The sequence below is a fragment of the Hypanus sabinus genome, chromosome 13, assembly GCF_030144855.1.
Source record: "Hypanus sabinus isolate sHypSab1 chromosome 13, sHypSab1.hap1, whole genome shotgun sequence".
In the NCBI taxonomy this organism is placed as follows: domain Eukaryota; kingdom Metazoa; phylum Chordata; class Chondrichthyes; order Myliobatiformes; family Dasyatidae; genus Hypanus; species Hypanus sabinus.
Genome location: NC_082718.1, coordinates 17612824 through 17633181, shown reverse-complemented (window position 1 = coordinate 17633181; position 20358 = coordinate 17612824). Strand labels below are relative to the sequence as shown.

Genomic DNA, 20358 nt, shown 5'->3' with positions numbered 1-20358 from the left:
TACAAACTTTGAACAGTTCTTTAGCATGTTAATTGTAAAGTCCCTTTATATATGACACTAGTCTGTAAGAGAAAAAAAAGACCTCCACCACTGGGAGTACAGTTAAGGAATAACCTACGCATGGAAAAAGGTATTGCATCATTTTTTGATATGTTAGAACAGTATTTCAGATAGTCATTCAAAAATGATGAAATTGCCTGAAATGCAATGTGAAATGGCATGGAAGTTCAGTACACCCACAAGCAGGGACTAAAATAAAGATGATAATTTCTTTGTTATTGTCACGTACTGAGATAGCATCAACAGCTTTTGTTTGTACGTTATTAAACAGATTATGCCATGCATGTGACTTTAAGATAGTACAAATGCAGGAAAATTAAAACTGATGTTATAGTTACAGAGAAATTATAGTGCAGGAATTAAAATAAAGACCATAAGACATAGCAGAATTAGGCCATTTGGCCCATCGAGTCTTCTCTTAATCCTTTTTCTCCTCCTCAGCCCCACTTCCCAGCCTTCTCCCTGTAACCTTTGATGACATGTCCAATCAAGAACCTATCGGGGGGTGGAGTTTCAAGATGGCGACGTAGACATCTGCCTTTTAGGCGCCCTTCATTTTTTAAGCTATAATCACCCTTTAATCAAATCTTTTCGTACTTAATCATATGGGTTGATATTTATGATTTATTTTTCTTTTTAAAAATAACACGATTTAATTTTTTCAAACTTAAAATGTTTGCACCTAAGAAATCGTCTAAAGACCCTATAACTCTCGATGCAATCTCCAGTCTTCTGGATACTAAACTGGATACTAAACTTGCAAGTCTGGAAAACAAACTTACTGCGAAAATATCGGAGCTTGAAGAAGTCGTTAAATCATTTGATATCAAGCTTCAATCGCAGGCAGCAGTTATTGAACGCCATGAAGAAAAGTTTGCGGCTCTTGACAAGATAATTTGTGAAAAAATACGCACAATCGAAACTTTGGAGGAGAAGGTACGATCGACCGCTAAAATAGTGGAGCAGTATAAGTTTAAAATCACCGATCTTGAAAACCGGTCTCGCAGACAGAATTTGCGTATTATTGGATTTCCCGAAAATCTCGAGTCTGGTGACTTAACTGAATATTTCTCTAACTTATTGTGGGAAATTTTTGGTGAGGACGCTTTGCGGGTTAAACCTACTGTTGATCGTGCCCACAGAGTTTCGAGATTTTCGGCCGCGAAAGACAAGCCACGAGCTGTTATCGTTCGTCTCCATTATCCTCGGGAGAAAGAGCTTTTAATTCGATTAGCTCGTCAGAAAGGTATGATTTCTCACAAAAACAACAAGTTTCGTATTGTGGAGGACTATTCATTCGAGGTAATGAGGGCGAGAATTGCTTTTAAACCGGTGATGGCGGAGGTTCATTCGATTGGACTTAAACAAGCTTTAAGATACCCAGCGAATCTCAGAATTACATTGAGCGACAACAGTCAGCGTTTCTTTAATACTCCGGAAGAAGCGAAGAAATTCGTTGGAGAATATCGCTCTTCTAGTCCAACTTGAACTATGTGTTATGTGGAAGAACGTTTGGAGAGAAGACGCCATTTCGTTTTAAGCTTTAACTTATGAAGCTGTGGTATAGCTTTCTATTTGGGTCTGTAGACCTGTTTTTTTTTTATTATTATCATGATTTACAGATGCTTTTTTAACTTTACTATAATGTCTTTTTTCTTCATTAATTTTTTCTCCCCTTTGGATTAGATATACATGTTAAGATTTTGTAATAATGATTTATTTTTTAAGATGTCGTTTCTTCTTCCCATAAGACTTTGCTTTCCGTAAGCGTTTATTTGCCTGTATTTGAGAATGGGACGAATGTTTTGAATTTTTGAACCTTTTTTTTTATATATATATTGCAGTGGTTATTGAACCCTTTTTTAATTCTATTTTGATAACCTTTTTTTTTAAAAAAAAAGAGATTGGTGAATTTACATCTATATTTTGTAATATGGTTCTTTCAAAATGTCGTTTCTTCTTCCCATAAATCTTTGTTTTTGAAACGTCATTTCCTTATATTTGAATATGGAATTTTTTTTAAAGGCATATTACACTATTTTAAACTTCAATGGTTATCCTTTTTTTTATTAATGATTTTTTGCTTTTTTATATTATTTTTTCATTTTGATTGATATATTCTCTTTTTGTTTACAACCCTGTATTTATATCTGGGTGTTATATAGTTTCTCTTTTCTTTCTTTTCATGAAGTCGCCATCTTGAAAATGGGGCTAATATTAGTGTTAGTTTGTGCGCCTGCCGCTTGGCTTTTTTCCATGGGGTTGGGGGAGGGGGTAGGGATCTTTTTTCACACTTTTGCTTTTTATTTTTTTGCTTTTAGTTTATGGGCCGACTTTAAATTATTAATATCGTTGAGGTGTCATGTTCTCCGGTTGCTCCTGAACCATTTTTCCTTCTTCCTGATTTATGGGTTATGTGTCTTTTTAACTTTTTATGATATACACAATTAATGTTGGCATGATGGATAAGTCTGTTAACTTTATCTCTTGGAATACTAATGGTTTAAACCATCTGTTTAAACGTAAAAAAATATTTAAAGTATTCCATAGACTAAATGCTAATATTATTTTTGCACAGGAGACCCATATTAGGAGGGAGGATAATCAACGCTGTTTTAGGTTCTGGAAAGATCAACAATTTCACTCGAATTCTACCGCCAAAATTAGGGGTGTGCCTATCTTTATAGATCCTTCAATTTCGTTTACACATCATGAAATTATTTCTGATCCACAGGGCAGATTTTTAGTGATAACTGGTTCACTTTTTAATCGAAAAGTGGTTCTAGTTAATATTTATGCTCCAAACTTTGACTGCCCTGAATTTTTTAAACGTTTATTTACTTCCCTTCCTAATCTAAATGAATATATGTTGATAATGGGTGGAGATTTCAATTGTTGTTTGAATCCTTCAATGGATAGATCTAAACCTATTCGAATTCTTCCGAATAGATCAGCCACACTTATTAATTCTTTTATGGTTGATTCAGGAATTACTGAAATTTGGTGGTTTTTGAACCCTAAAGATAAAGAATTTTCGTTTTTTTCACATGTATATCACAGTTATTCTAGAATTGATTATTTTCTTATTGATCATCGTTTATTAACAGATGTTATTGATTGTAAATATGATTCTGTTGCTATTTCGGATCATGCACCTTTGAAGTTATCTATCAAGATCTCGGACTTTTCTAATAATACTAGATCTTGGAGACTTAACGCTACTTTGCTTCAAGATCCAGAATTCATCACCTACATAAAACAGCAAATTGACTTGTTTTTCTCAACAAACTATACAGAAGAGATTGACAGAGGAATACTTTGGGATTCTTTTAAGGCTTTTATCCGTGGACAAATTATCTCATATTCTGTCGGTAAAAGAAAACAAAGATATTTAGATATTGCTTTATTAGTGGATAAAATTAAAGAAATTGATAAGATTTATTCTGTGACTCCTACCAAAGAACTTTATAAGAAAAGAGTTGAGCTTCAAATGGAGCATAGCTTACTATTATCTTCTTCAATTGAGAATCAATTAATTAGGACCAGGGCCCAATTTTATATCCATAGTGATCGAACTGGTAAATTATTAGCTAACCAATTAAGAACTATTTTGACTAAGCGACAAATTATTAAAATTTGTAAACAAGACGGCAATCTGACTACTGATCATAAAGAAATCAATAACACTTTCAAGGTTTTTATAAATCTTTATATCAATCAGAATTTGACGGTGATCTGTCCATGATGGATAACTTTTTTAACAATTTGAATATTCCCAAATTGACAGATGAAGATCGCAGCTTGTTTGATGCTCCTATCTCTCTGGCCGAAATAGGAGAGGCCATCTCATCAATGAACTCAGGGAAAGCTCCTGGCCCTGATGGTTATATTATAGAATTTTTAAAAACTTTTTCTTCTTTGCTTTCCCCTTGGCTATGTGAAATTTTTAATGATGCATTTGTTAAGAAGAGATTACCTCAGTCTTTTTATGAAGCTACTATTTCTCTAATTCTTAAAAAAGGATCCCACTTTATGTGCATCTTATCGGCCTATATCACTATTAAATGTAGATTCTAAGATTCTTACAAAAATTTTAGCTATTAGGTTAGAAAAGGTATTATCACAGATTATTACAGAAGAGCAAACTGGTTTTATTAGGAATCGGTATTCCTTTTTTAATATTAGAAAATTGATTAATATAATTTATACTTCATCACCACAATTCCAGAATGTGTTATTTCACTAGATGCTGAAAAAGCCTTTGATAGAGTTGAATGGGTATACTTATTTAACACTTTGAGATATTTTAATTTTAGTCCTAATTTTATATCATGGATCAAACTAATATATCATAAACCTGTTGCTTCTGTTCTTACAAATAACTACAGATCTTTTTTTCAATTATCTCGTGGTATGAGACAAGGTTGTCCCTTAAGTCCTTTATTGTTTAATATTGCATTAGAACCTTTAGCCATTGCTATTCGTGAATCTCCTAATATTTTTGGTATTACCCGTAATGAGAAATTATACAAGTTATCACTTTATGCTGATGACTTCTTGTTATATATTTCTGATCCTGACAGGTCTATTCCCGCTATTTTATCCTTATTGGCTCAATTTGGTAGTTTTTCTGGTTACAAACTAAACTTGGATAAGAGTGATCTATTCCCTTTAAACGCGCAAACTTTATTGAATGAAAGGACACCATTTAAAGTTGTTGATGATAACTTTATCTATTTAGGTATAAAAATTACTAAGAAATATAAAGATTTATTTACATTGAATTTTCTACCTATGCTTTATCAAATTCAACAACTTACTACAAGATGGTCTCCCTTATCCTTATCATTAGTTGGTCGGATTAATGCTATTAAAATGATGATTCTACCGAAATTTTTATATTTATTTCAAGCTTTACCAATTTTTATTCCTTAATCTTTTTTTGATAACATTGATTCAAAAATTTCTTCATTTGTGTGGCAAAATAAAAATCCTAGGTTAAGTAAAAGGCAATTACAAAAATCTAAAAAAGATGGTGGTTTAGCTCTACCTAACTTTAGATTTTACTATTGGGCGAATAATATTCATAACTTAATTTATTGGAAATCAGATTTGGATTCACCATTGTGCCCACAGTGGGTAAATTTAGAATGCAATGAGGCACAGGGATATTCTCTATTTTCCGTTCTGGGTTCTTCTCTTTCTGCTGATTTAGTTAAATTCAATAAACAGATATCCAACCCTGTTGTCAAACATACATTACGAATTTGGTTTCAATTTCGTAAATTTTTTACTCTGAAAAACTTTGTTCTTGATAGCCCTATTTTACTTAATTTTTTTTTCAAACCTTCTTTGACAGATAAAGTCTTTAGCATATGGAAAAGGAAAGGTATAAAATGCTTTCGTGATCTCTTCTTTGAAGGTAGTTTGATGTCTTTCGACCAACTTTCTAACAAATTTGAGTTACCTAAATCTAACTTTTTTAGATATTTACAAATTAGAAATTTTTTACATAAAATTCTACCATCCTTCCCCAATTCAACTTCAACGGACCTTTTAGGTATGATTTTTACCTTAAATCCCTATCAGAAGGGATTAGTGACTTTTATTTATAATATGATTATGAAGATACAACCAGAAATATCAGGTAGAATTAAACAAGAATGGGAAAAAGAACTTCAATATAATATATCAATAGAAAAATGGGAAAAAATTTTACAAATGGTTAATTCTTCTTCTATATGTGCTAAACATGCTTTAATACAATTTAAAATTGTACATAGAGCTCATATGTCTAAAGATAAGCTTGCTCGATTCTATTCTCATATTAACCCTCAATGTGACAGATGTCATTCAGATGTGGCTTCATTGACCCACATGTTTTGGTCATGTCCCACTTTACATAACTATTGGAAGGACATATTTGCTACTATTTCCTCAATTTGGAATATCGATTTACAACCTCATTTTATTACTGCAATTTCTGGTATACCAAATGAGGATGATAATCATTTTTCCCCTTCAATTAGACGAATGATTGCTTTTGTAACATTAATGGCCAGAAGGTCTATATTACAAAATTGGAAAGAAGTAAATCCTCCTACCACGTTCCAGTGGTTTTCTCAAACTATTTCTTTTCTGAGCTTGGAAAAAATTAGAAGCACTATTTTTGACTCATCAATTAAATTTGAAGAAACTTGGGGACCGTTCATACGACATTTTCATATGAATTAATTTGGCCTTTTCCAGACCTTCTCTTTACTTATTCTTGTTCAGGTATGGAGTTCCGGAGTTTTTGGCACTATCATATACAAATAAACTGTTATTATTGCCCATGTTAGTTTAGTTAAGTATTTTTTTTATATTTTTTGCCTGTATTTTTATAATTTTTTCTTTTTCTTTTGATGATTAGTTTTATTTTTTTCATATAATTATTATAGACTTGATTGCTAATGTACTATGTTTTTCTGTTGATATTTTAATAGGATATTGTTATCCTACTATTAATTCAATTTCAAGTCTTATGTATTTATAACCTATTCATTATTATACTATGTTTCTTTTTATATATGAAATTCAATAGAAAGATTGAAAAAGAAAAGAAAGAAAGAACCTATCAAGCTCTGCCTTAAATACACACAACTACCTGGCCTCCACAGCTGCCTGTGGTAACATAATTCACAAATTTACCACCCTCTAGCTAAAGAGATTTCTCCACATTTCTGTTTTAAATGGACACCCCTCTACCCTGAGGCTGTGCCCTCTTATCCAAGACTACCCCACCATGGGAAACATCCTTTCTACATCTACTCTGTCTAGGCCTTTCAACATTAGAAAGGTTTCAGTGAGATCCCCCTCATCCTTCCAAATTCCAGCAAGTACAGACTCTAAGCCATCAAATGCTCCTTGTATGATAACCCTTTCATTCCCAGAATTATCCTTGTGAACCTCCTCTGAACCCTCTCTAATGCTAGCACATCTTTTCTTAAATGAAGAGTCCAAAACTGTTCACAGTACTCAAGGTGAGACCTCACAAGTGCCTTTTAAAGCCTCCCTGCTCTTGTATTCTAAACCTCTTGAAAAGAATGTGAACATTGCATTTGCCTTCCTCACCACCTACTCAGCCTGCAAGTTAACCTTTAGGGTGTTCTCCACAAGGTCTCCTAAGTCCCTTTGCATCTCCGATTTTTGGATTTTCTTCCCGTTTAGAAATTAGTCTGCACATTTATTTCTTCTACCAAAGTGCATGACCATACATTTTCCAACATTGTATTTCATTTTCTATTTTTTTGCCCATTCTCCTAATCTGTCTAATTCTTTATGCAGCATACCTGTTTCCTCAGCACCATCTGCCCCTCCACCAATCTTTGTATCATCTGCAAACTTGGCAATAAGGCCATCTATTCCATCATCTAGATCAATGATAGCATAAAAAGAAGTGGTCCCAACACCGACCCCTGCATAACACCACTAGGCTCTGGCAGCCAACCAGAAAAAGATCCTTTTATTCCCACTCACCGCCTCCTACCAATTAGCCAATGCTCTAACCATGCCAGTAACTTTGCTGTAATACCATGGGCTCTTAACTTGGTAGGAATCTCATTCTTAACAATTGACTCCAACTTCTTCCCAACCACTGAGGTCAGGCTAACTTGTCTATAATTTCATTTCTGCTACCTTCCTCCTTTTTAAAAGAGTGGACATTTGCAATTTTCTAGTCCTCTGGCACCATGCCAAAGTCCAGTCATTTTTGAAAGATCATTACTAATGCCTCCACAATCTCTTCTACTACCTCTTTCAGAACTCTAGGGTGTAGTTTATCTGGACTATGAACCCTTAGGTCTCTCAGCTTTTTGAGCACCGTCTCCCTTGTAATAGTAACTGCACTCAATTCTTTTCCCTCACACCCTTCAACATCTGGCACACTGCTAGTGTCTACCACAGTAAGAATGATGCAAGTTACTCATTTAGTTCATCTGCCATCTCCTTGGCCCCTGTTGTTATTTTTCTGACCCCATTTTCCAGTGGCTCTATATCCACTCTCATCTCTCTTATTTTTTTACATAATTGAAAAAGCTTTTACTATCCACTTTGATTGTGTTTCCTAACTTGCTTTAATATTTCATCTTTTCTGAACTAATGATTCTTTTAGTTGCTCTCTGTAGGTTTTTAAATCCTCAATCCTCTATCTTCTGGCTGAATTTTGCTTTGTTGTATGCCCTCTCTTTTGCTTTTACATTAGCTTTGACTTTCCTTGTCAGCCAAGGTTGTACTATTTTGCTATTTGATTATTTCTTCATTTTTGGAATACATCTATCCTGCACCTTCCTCATTTTTCCTAGAAACTCAGAATCAGAATCAGGTTTATTATCATCAACATGTGACGTGAAATTTGTTAACTTAGCAGCAGCAGTTCAATGCAATACAGGCAGTCCCCGAGTTACAAACGTCTGACTTATGAACCGAGGAAGGAGGACGCCGTCCACCATTTTAAGTCAGATTGTGATGCCATCCGCCATTTTAAGTCATTGCCATTGACACTGTGTTGAGTGTTTAACTTTGTATTTGGCTTAAATTTTTCTTCGTAAGATTCACCCTATAAAAAGATTGAAAAAGAAAGAAAGAAGATTCACCCTGACCCCCCCCCCAGTTCCGGTCACCTGTTGGTGCAGTCAGATCAGCACCAGGCTAGAGAATGGAGGTTCCTGAGTTCGATTTAGTGCCGGGTTGATGTCGATCCAGTGACTCCCATACCATCTGTGCTGGGTTGATGTTGAGCTCGCAACTCGACCTCGTAAACAAAAACAGTGCCAACTCCAGTTTAAATTCCCATGCGGAATATTGTGGAGGATCAAATACCCAAACCCAGCACTTGTCCCATTTAACCTGTCTCAGTGCGGTGAAGTTTAGCACCCGGGGAATTCAGTGCTGTGGTCCTTAGGACCCAGCGGACCTCAGGAGCCGGTGCAGGTTGGGACCTGCCGCCTGCAGTGTCTCTGTTCCATTGACAGGAAGCAATCACGATTGAAAATAAAGTGGAAATAATAAAGCATTTGGAAAGAGGTGAAAGGCCATCGGTCATTGGAAAAGAGTTGGGCTACAGTCAGTCAACGATTGGAACAATTTTAAAGGAGATAAATTGAGAATAATGGAGCATGTGAAAGGCCCTGCCCCGATGAAAGCTACAATTATTTCTAAGCAATGCAGTGGTTTAATTATTGGAATACATACATTTCTTAAGTGTTTTATATGCATAGAAAGGTAAAATATATACTATATACTAAGACGAATGTTTGACTAACTGACGCTAAATAATACCGGGTGTACTTGTTCTGACTTACGTTCAAATCCGACTTAAAGGCGGACTCAGGAATGGCACTTGTATGTAACTTGGAAACTGCCTGTACATAATCTAGCAGAGAGAGAAAAAAATTAATAATAATAAACAAAATAAAACAATAATAAATAAACAAGCAAATCAATTACATATATTGAATAGATTTTTTAAAATGTGTGCAAAAACAGAAATACAGTATATTAAAAAAATTGAGGTATTGTCCAAAGTTTCAATGTCCATTTAGGAGTCGGTTGACAGAGGTTGACAGAGCTGTTCCTGAATTGTTGAGTGTGTGCCTTCAGGCTTCTGTGTCTCCTACCTAATGGTAACAGTGAGAAAAGGGCATGTCCTGGGTGCTGGAGGTCATTAATAATAGACGCGGCCTTTCTGAGACACCGCTCCCTAAATATGTCCTGGGTACTTTGTAGGCTAGTGCCCAAGATTTACACTCTTCTGCAGCTTCTTTCGGTCCTGTGTGGTAGGCCCTCCCTACCAGACAGTGATGCAGCCTGTCAGAATTTAAACTCCTCATAAAGTATAGCCGCTGTCTTGCCTTCTTTATGCCATTGCTGCTCTGCTGACATCCCTGCTAGCATCTCCTTCCAAATTACTTTGACCAACTCCTCTTTCATAACACTGTAATTTCCTTTACTCCACTGAAGTACTGCTACATCAGATTTTACTTTCTCCCTATCAAACTTCAAGTTGAACACTATCATATTATGATCATTGTCTCCTAAGGGTTCTCTTACCTTAAGCTCCCTAACCACCTCCGGTTCATTACATAATACCCAATCCAGTATTGCTGATCACCTAGTAGGCTCCACAACAAACTGCTATAAAAAGTCATCTCGAAGGCATTCAACAAACTCACTCTCTTGAGATCCATTACCAACCACGTGCATGTTGAACTCTCCCATGGCTATCATAACATTGCCTTTTTGACATGCCTTTTCTATTTCCCATTGTAATCTGTGGTCCACATCTCAGCTACTGTTGGGAAGCCTGTATATAACTGCCATCAGGGTCCTTTTACCCACACAGTTTCTTAACCCACAAGGATGAAGCGCATGGGCAATGTCAAAGTAGATCAAGTGATCAGGCATTCATCTTTATTGTATAAGAGGTCATTGAAGAGTTTTATAACACTGGGGTGAAAGCTATTCTTGAGCCTCTGTTTGTATCTTCTGACTAACAGGAGGGGGAAGAAGGGAATAATTGGGGTGGGAGAGATCCTTGATTATGTTGCCTACTTTCCCATGACAGCAGGAATTATAGACAGACAGTGCAGGAAAACATGATTTTGTTGATAGAGTGAGCTACATTTGCAACTCTGCAATTTCTTGCAGTCTTGGGCAAAGCAATTGCCATATCAAGCTGTTATGCATCTGGATCTTCGATGGTGCATCTGTTTAAAAAATGGTGAGTAATTAGAGTAATGCTATATTTCCTTAGCCTTCTGATGAAGTAGAGGTCCTAGTGTGCTTTCTTGGTCATACGGTCCCTGTGGCTGAACCAGGACAAATTGTTGTTAATATTTCCACTTGGGAACTTAAAGCTGTCAACCATCTCCACCTCAGGACCATTGATATAGACAGGGGGCACGTACACTGTCCTTCTTCCTTAAGTCAATGACCTGCTCCTTTGTTTTATTGGCATTGAGGGAAAGGTTTCTTTTTTGACACCATGCCACTAGGCTCTTCTATCTCCTTGCTGTACTCCATCTTGTTCTTATTTGAGATCTGGACCACAATGGTGGTGTCATCTGCAAACTTGTAAATGGAGTTCGAGCAGAATTTGGCCACACAGTCATGAGTGTATAGGGAGTAAAATAAGGGGCTAAAGATGTAGCCTTGCAGGGCACCAGTGTTGAGGATAATTGTGACAGTGGTGTTGTTGCCCAGAGTCTTAGGAGTTTGGAGATGAAATTGTTTCTTTGGAATTATCATATTGAAGGCGAAGCTATTGTCAATAAGTAGGAGTCCGACATAGATGACTTTTTATACAGATGTTCCAAAGATGATTGTAGGGCGAGGGAGATGATATTGGCTGACTGTGCACCTGTTTTGGCTTCAGGTGAAATTAAGTTGTTCTTGATATTATCTCACTTAGTCTGTCCAGTAATCAGAGAAAGGTGTCAGGACATCAAGGCACATAGAGTCAAGGGTCCATAAGATGAGCCTGGCAGAAGGTGACTACAGTAGGCTACTCCAGGAATGAGGATTCCTGCGTAGAAGAGAAATGCAAAAAGAAATTTTGTGTCCTTACATACAACATGAAGGTGATTAACATTGTGCATACCTGCAGAGTGAAGATCCTTATAGTAATGTCTACTTTAAGTAGCAGTCCAAATGTTTTGAATGAGATGCCACTCATCAGGAAATATAGTGATGTCGTACAAAGCTTTTTAAATAACTGGAGCAAGGATTATTTTGTTTTGTTCAGGTTATAACCAAAGAATTGAACTTCCAAAACTAGTTGAGAGGAATATGTTTCTGCCATCTGGGCTTCATTATCTAATTATTGGCGTATTTTGTTAGTAATGATTGGAGTATGGGAAGGGTCACTTGGCTTGCTTATTGTATGAATTTGCAGGTGCTTTGGAAAAGCAACTGTTAGAAGACCTTTATCCTCCTTTCAGTTGAGACGTGAAGTAGGGATTCACTCTGTTCGGCTTTCATCCCCCTGTTCTTCTTGATATTTCTGCTTTTCATGTTTTGCTTCATGCCTCTCAGTTTCTGTTTCTCAGAATCATAATCAGATTTGTTATCACTGGTATATGCCATGAAATTTGTTGTTTTGCAGCAGCAATACAGTGCCAAGTATAGAAGTTACTATGTTACAATAATAGCGCAAAAGAAGAATAACATGGTGGTTTTCATGAACTAGTTAGAAATCTAATGGCAGAGGGGAAGAAGCTGTTCCTAAAACATTGAGAGTGGGTGTTCTGGCTCCTATACGTCCTCCCTGATGATAGTAATGCGAAGCAGACGTTCTGGATGGTGAAGGTGATGCCACCTTCATGAGGCACTGCCTCCTGAAGATGTCCCCATTGGTGGGAGGGTTGTGTCTGTGATGGAGCTGGCTGAGTTTACAACATTCTGCGGTCTCATTCAATCCTGTACATTGGAGCCTTCATATCAGGAGGTGATACATCCAGTCAAAATGCTTTCTACAATACATCTATAGAAATTCGCAAGAATCTTCAGTGACATACCAAATCTCCTCAAGTTCATATTAAAGTAGAGCCACTAGTGTGTCGTCTTTGTAATTACATCAATGTGTCGGGCCCATTATAGCTCCTCTGAGATGTTGATGGTGAGGAACTTGAAGCTGCTTACCCTTTCCATAGTGTGCCCCAAACTCATTCAAACAATGGAATTGCATCACAAATATACCAATGGCAATTTTCATTATTGTCCTAATGTTTGTGTGGCTCTCTCACTGTTGTGAGTAGACGTGGAAGTATAAAGTAGCACAGTGCTCACCCAGAATGGTGAATGAGTGAGTTACCTCTGAAGTGTGTTGTGCTCCCTTAGTACATTTTCCAACTCACTGTAGTCCCTCAGAGTCAAGAAAGGAACAAAGTTCACTGAGCTATCTTTGGATTGGGAGAGGTTTCTGCTTAGTGATGCACTGCACTTACTTTGCATACCCCTGCCTTTGAACAACAAGGATTCTAAGCTTTGCTTAACTCAGTAATTCTGCATTGAGTAGTTGCTTACAAATGTGCCAAACACTGCAAAGGCTGTCCTTGGCTACTTCTACAATCTTTCATATAGGTACTACTCTCCCAGGGTCTGAAATGACTTGGGTGCCCATTCTTCAGGACATTAGTCTTAAATGTGCTGATGCAGCAAGTGAGAGCTGTGCAGTTGGTTCTACAGTGGTTCGTGTTGAAAGATGAGTAACTGATGCACTTGGTGCATTTTTCAGCCCTTGTCTACTCTTATTAAGTGGTGAACTCCCACGTGTTTCCAAGTTGGATGACTTCGGGCACTTCTCAATTTGTTCCTTCAATGAGGGTTCCTCTTTCTTTCGGGTTTGAATCTGAGCAGAGGATGAAAGTTCAGGAGGAGGACTGGGAAACGACTTGGTGTGAAGCACAACAGGAAGCTGGTTCCTTTCTTGGTCTTCTGCTTTGATTTCATCCCCTGTTAAGCAACCATGTCATATTAGAGGGCTTGTACCAATGGTTGGCTCTTCAGTCAGGTTCCTAGAGAGATGATCATCAATGTCTAAGTCAGCTACACACACAAAACACTGGTGGAACACAGCAGGCCAGGCAGCATCTTTTGGAAGAAGTACAGTCGACGTTTCGGGCCGAGACCCTTTGTCAGGACTAACAAAGTTTTGTGTGTGTTGCTTGAATTTCCAGCATCTGCAGGTTTTCTCGTGTTTGCGCCTAACTCAGCTGCTGCTTCATGTACCTTTGCCTGTACTTCACGCTCCTCCTGGAAGGCACCCAATGCAACTTCTACATGAGTTTTCGTTATGTCTGTATGTGCTTTCTCCACGTCTGTGTGAGCTTATACTGCTGTCATTCTTGCCACTTCAGCTATGGTGTGCATTCATGCTACAGTACACTAATGGTGGTTTTGCGTGAGCGTTGCAAAGGTGCAATTGATACACCATGTTCTGACCTGATTTCCAGGTTTTGGTGATCAAGGTTGCTGACATTTGAAGCTGACATTGTCGTGTACAGCATTCAGACGCGACTCCAGTCCATGGGCAATGCCTTCGAAGACAGCTCCCTGTACTGTTCTTGCAGTGCATTGTGTATAAAGCTAGGCAAGGAGTTAAACATCTTATTAAATATCACCCCAGCTGGAAGTTTTCTTCAGGGTTTTTAATGAGAAAAGCTTATGAAACTGCAGAAAGTTAAGTAAAACATATAGAAACATAGAAAACCTGCACACAATACAAGCCCTTCAGCCCACAATGCTGTGCCATACATGTATTTACTTTAGAAATTACCCAGGGTTACCCATAGCCCTCTAATTTTCTAAGCTTCATGTACCTATCCCGGAGTCTCTTAAAAGACCCTATTATATCCACCTCCACCACCATCACTGTCAGCCCATTCCATGCACTCACCACTCTCTGGGTAAAAAATTTGCCCCTATCATCTCCTCTATACCTACTTCCAAGCACCTTAAAACTGAGCCCTCTTGTGATAGCCATTTCAGCCCTGGGAAAAAGCCTCTGACTATCCACATGAATCAATGCCTCCCATCATCTTATAAACCTCTATCAGGTCACCTCTCATCCTCTGCCGCTCCAAGGAGAAAAGGCCAAGTTCACTCAACCTATTCTCATAAGGCATGCTCCCCAATCCAGGCAACATCCTTGTAAATCTCCTCTGCACCCTTTCAATAGTTTCCACATCCTTCCTGTAGTGAGGTTACCAGAACTGAGCACAGTACTCCCAAGTGGGGTCTGATCAGGCTCCTATATAGCTGCAACATTACTTCTCAGCTACTAAACTCAGTCTCACGGTTGATGAAGGCCAATGTACCATATGCCTTCTTAACCACAGAGTCAACCTATTTAGTAGCTTTGAGTGACCTATGGACTCGAACCCCAAGATCCCTCTGATCCTCCACACTGCCAAGAGTCTTACCATTAATACTATATTCTGCCATCATATTTGACCTACCAAAATGAACCACCTCACACTTACCTGGGTTGAACTCCATCTGCCACTTCTCAGCCCAGTGTTGCATCTTATCGATGTCCTGCTGTAACCTCTGACAGCCCTCCACACTATCCACAACACCCCCAACCATTGTGTCATCAGCAAATTTACTAACTCATCCCTCCACTTCCTCATCCAGGACATTTATTAAAGTCAGAAAGAGAAGGGGTCCCAGAACAGATCACTGAGGCACACCACTGGTTACCGACCTCCATGCAGAATATGACCCATTTACAACCACTCTTGTCTTCTATGAGCATGCAAATTCTGGATCCACAAAGCAAGGTCCCTTTGGATCCCATGCCTCCCTACTTTCTCAATTAGCATGGCATGGGGTACCTTATCAAATGCCTTGCTGAAATCTATATACACTACATCTACTGCTCTTCCTTCATCAATGTGTTTAGTCAAATCCTCAAAAAATTCAATCGGGCTGTTAAGGCATGACACGAGGAAATCTGTAGATGCTGGAAATTCAATCAACACACACAAAATGCTGGTGGAACACAGCAGGCCAAGCAGCATCTATAGGGAGAAGCACTGTCGACGTTTCGGGCTGACACCCTTTGTCAGGACTAACTGAAACAAAGCCATGCTGACTATTCATAATCTTATTTTGCCTCTTCAAATGTTCATAAATCCTGCCTCTCAGGATCTTTATCATCAGCTTATCAACCACTGAAGTAAGGCTTACTGGTCTATAATTTCCTGGGCTATCTCTACTCCCTACCTTGAATAAGGGAACAACATCTGCAACCTTCCAATCCTCCGGAACCTCTCCCGTCACCATTGATGATCCAAAGATTATCGGCAGAAGTTCAGAAATCTCCTCCCTTGCCTCCCACAGTAGTCTGGGGCACATCTTGTCTGGTCCTGGTGACTTAACCAACTTGGTACTTTCCAAAAGCTCCAGCATATCCTCTTCCTTAATGTCTGTATGCTCAAACTTTTCGGTCCGCTGTAAGTCATCCCTACAATGGCCAAGATCCTTTTCCATAGTGAATACTGAAGCAAAGTATTCATCAAATACCTCTCCTATCTCTCCGGTTCCATAACTTTTCCACTGTCACACTTGATTGGTCCTATTCTCTCATATCTTATCCTCTTGCTCTTCACTTATGCCTTGGGGTTTCCCTTAATCCTGTCTACTAAGGCCTTCTCATGGTCCCTTCTGGCTCTCCTAATTTCATTCTTAAGCTCCTTCCTGCTAGCCTTATAATCTTCTAGATCTCTATCATTACCTAGTTTGTTGAACCTTTTGTAAGCTTTTCTTTTTTTCTTGACTAGATTTTCAACAGCCTTTGTACACCACAGTCTCATTGGAACGTATTTATGCAGAATCCCACGCTAATATCCCCTGAACATTTACCACATTACTGCCATACATTTCCCTGAGAACATCTGTCCTAATTTATGCTTCCAGGTTCCTGCCAGATAGCCTCATATTTTCCCTTACTCCAGTTAAACGCTTTCCTAACTTGTCTGTTCCTGTCCCTCTCCAATGCTGTGGTAAAGGAGATAGAATCGTGATCACTATCTCCAAAATGCTCTCCCACTGAGAGATCTGACACCTGACCAGGTTCATTTCCCAATACTAAATCAAGTACAGCCTTTCCTCTTGTAGGCTCATCTACATATTGTGTCAAGAAACCTTCCTGAACACACCTAACAAACTCCACCCCATCTAAACCCCTTGCCATAGGGAAATGCCAATCAATATAAAATCTCCCACCACGACAACCCTGTTATTATTACACCTTTCCAGAATTTGTCTCCTTATCTGCTCTTCAATGTCCCTGTTACTATTGTATGTTCTATAAAAAACACCCAGTAGTGTTACTGACTCCTTCTTATTTCTAACTTCCCGCCCACAGAGACTCAGTAGACAATCCCTCCATGACTTCCTCCTTTTCTGCAGCCGTGTGACTATCTCTGATCAGCAGTGCCACGCCCCCACCTCTTTTGCCTCCCTCCCTGTCCTTTCTGAAACATCTGTAGCCTGGCACTCTACCATTCCTGCCCCTGAGCCATCCAGGTCTCTATAATGGCCACAGCATCATAGCTCCAAGTACTGATCCATGCTCTAAGCTCATCCACTTCATAATTGATTATTCTCACAATCCAAGTTAAACACACATGCAACATCTTATAGCTATGACATGGACTAGAGTGAACTTGTGACACAGCAATAGCTTAATAGTGATGAGCAATGAGCATACTTACTCTAAAGTATATCTATTGAATGTGTACCAATATTAAGGTCGTTTAAGACTCAGATTTTGCTGTTTCAAGAGTAAATAGTGTGCTGGAGATGGATGTCTTTCTACCATGTTCGGTTCAAGTTAAAATCCAAATTAACCTGCACGGGAAATTATGTAAAAAAAAACAAGTTATGAACAGTAGTTGATATTTGTACAAAACAAACTGCATTCAAACTGAACTGCACCTCTAGAGACAGAACACTATTGATAAAAACATTTGGGTCCTTAATGGGAGCCCTTGTCAGCACATGCATGCAGTTCGTGGCTGTCTACACTATGTGAAGGGAGACATGCTGTTAAATCTCAATACCATTTTGTTTATTATTGAAATCAAAGTAAATACATGCACTTCCTTGCAAATACAATGTCTGGGTGACCTCTCTGGTGTGCTGATCAGTAGCAGTTTTGGAGAGGCAACAGAGTTCTGTTGCAACCACTTGGAACAGTTCCATAACATTGAGTTTGAGGTAATGTGATCTTGACCACAGAGAGCAGGCCAAGCATGAGACTGCTGTTGTGCAGAGTGTGCATTTCTTAGTGCCAACAGCCTAATAAATCCAGTGTGCAGTGTTCAGAGAAGTCAGGTAAGATATGGTGCCTAAAGCCCCTCTAATATGGGCATGGGATTGAGAAAATAGCCCATGATGGTTTCAGCACACTTGAGTTTCTGAGCAGCCTTCATTCAGTTCTGAGGGTGACCAGTTCAAAGTAAAGTTATTATTTAAGTACATAAGATTCCAGACCTTAGCCCAACTGAGATGCTGTGGCATAACCTGAAGCGGGCTCTTCATACAAGGTATCCCAGAATATTGATGAACTGAAACCGTTCTGTATGGAGGAATAGTCTAAAATTCCTCTTCACTATTGTGCAAGTCTGATTAGTAGCGACAGGAAATGTTTGGTGAAAGCACAAAGTACACTGCAGATGCTGTGGTCAAATCAAGATGTACAAACAAGCTGGATGAACTCAGCAGGTTGGGCAGCATCCATTGAAAAGAGCAGTCAATGTTTCGGGCCAAGACCCTTCGTCAGGACTGAAGAAGGAGAGGGCAGGGGCCCTATAAAGAAGGTGGGGGGAGGGTGGGAAGGAGAAGGCTGGCAGGTGCCAGGTGAAAAACCAATCAGAGGAAAGATCAAGGGGTGGGGGAGGGGATAGGCTGGAGAGGTGAAGAAGGAATGAAAGGGGAAAGCACTATGGATAGTAGAAGGCAGCAGAATCGCGAGAGAGGTGATAGGCAGCTAGAAGAGGAGGTAGAGTGAAAGTGGGAAGGTAGAAGGGAGAGGGAGGGGATTACCGTAAGTTGGAGAATTCAATGTTCATACCAAGGGGCTGGAGACTACCCAGACGGTATATGAGGTGTTGCTCCTCCAACCTGAGTTTGGCCTCATCATGGCAGTATAGGAGGCCATGTATGGACATATCCGAATGGGAATATGAAGCAGAGTTGAAGTGGGTGGCGGACGGAGCGGAGGTGCTTGACGAACTGGTCCCCCAATCTGCGTCAGGATTCGCCGATGTAGAGGAGGCCGCACCGGGAGCACCGGATGCAATAGATGACCCCAACAGACTCACGTGAAATGTTGCCTCATCTGCCCCTCCTTCTTCAGTCCTGACGAAGGGCCTCGGCCTGAAACATTGACTGCTTATTTCAATGGATGCTGGCTGACCTGCTGAGTTCATTGAGCTTGTTTGTACGTCTCAGTGTTTGGTAAAGGTTATTGCTGCAAAAGGAGGTTCCACCAGTTATTAAATACAAGGGTTCATATATTTTTACCAGCCTGGACTGTGAAAGATTAAACAAAGTGTTCAGTAAAGACATGAAAAGTGCAATTGTTTGTGTGTTATTAATTTAGATGGATTGTATTTGTCTATTATTGTGACTTAGATGAAGATCAGACTACATTTTACACACAGAAATTAACACAGAAAACCAGGTAATTGCAAATTTTTTCTTGCAATTGTATGTGCAGCCTTATACCTGAGATTTATTTTATGTGGGCATGCACAGTAAATTCAAGAAACAAAATCAATGAAAGACCACTCCCAGCAGGATGGACAAACACCCAATGTGCAAAAGATAACAATCTGTACAAATACAAAAGAAAAGCAAAAGAATTAATAATGAATGAATGAATGAGCAAGAGAGCGAGCGAGCAAGCAAGCAAGCAGTAAATATTGAGAGCATGAGATGAAGAGTCCTTGGAAGTGAGTCCATAGGTTGTGGGAACAGTTCAGTGATGGGGCGAGTGAAGCTGAGGGAAGTTATCCCCACTGATTCAAGAGCCTGATGGTTGAGGGGTAATAACTGTTCCTGAACCTGTCAGTGCAAGTCCTATGAGGCTCCTGTACCTTCTAACTGATGGCAGTATCAAGAAGAGAGCACATCCTGGATGCTAGGGATCTCTGATGATGGGTGCTGCTTTCCTGTGACAGCGCTCTGTGTAGATATGCTTAATTGTGGGGAAGGCTCTACCCATGATGGACTTGGCCTTATCCACTACTTCTGGTAGGATTTTCCATTCAAGGGCATTTGTGTTTCCATACCAGGCCATGATGCAACCAGTCAATACACTGTCCACCACACATCTATAAGTTTTAGATGTCATGCCAAATCTACATAGACTTCTAAGTAAGTAGAGGCACTGCTGTGCTTTCTTCACAGTTGCACTTATGTGCTGGGACCAGGATAGATATTCCAAGACAATAACACCTAGAAATTTAAAGTTGCTGACACTGTCCACTTCTGAGCCCTTGATGAAATTGGCTCATGACCTGCAGTTCCCTCCTCATGAAGTCAATAATCAGCTCCTTGGTCTTACTGACATTGAGTAAGAGCAAGAGGATGTTGTTGTGCCACTCAGCCAGATTTTCAATCTCCCTCCTATCTGCTGATTCGTCACCACCTTTGATTTAGTCAATGCCTGGTGTCATCAGCAAACTTAAAATATGGCATTGGGGCTGCGCTGAACCTCGTAGTCATAAGTATAACGTGAGTTGAACA

At 39.1% G+C, this 20358-nt stretch overlaps 1 protein-coding gene across 2 annotated transcripts in view; it reads left to right on the top strand.

The window, feature by feature from the left end:
• fam185a (family with sequence similarity 185 member A) overlaps window positions 1-20358 on the top strand; it is a 74038-nt gene that overhangs the window by 17619 nt on the left and 36061 nt on the right. Inside the window, exon 5 of one of the 2 annotated variants that reach the window (XM_059987210.1) lies at window positions 5420-6406. The exons of the other annotated variant lie outside the window; for it this stretch is intronic. Within the exon in view, the coding sequence (XP_059843193.1) occupies window positions 5420-6294 (875 nt within the window). The 3' untranslated portion in view covers window positions 6295-6406. Of the gene's footprint in view, window positions 1-5419; window positions 6407-20358 lie in introns of those variants that run through there. 2 annotated transcript variants of the gene reach the window in all.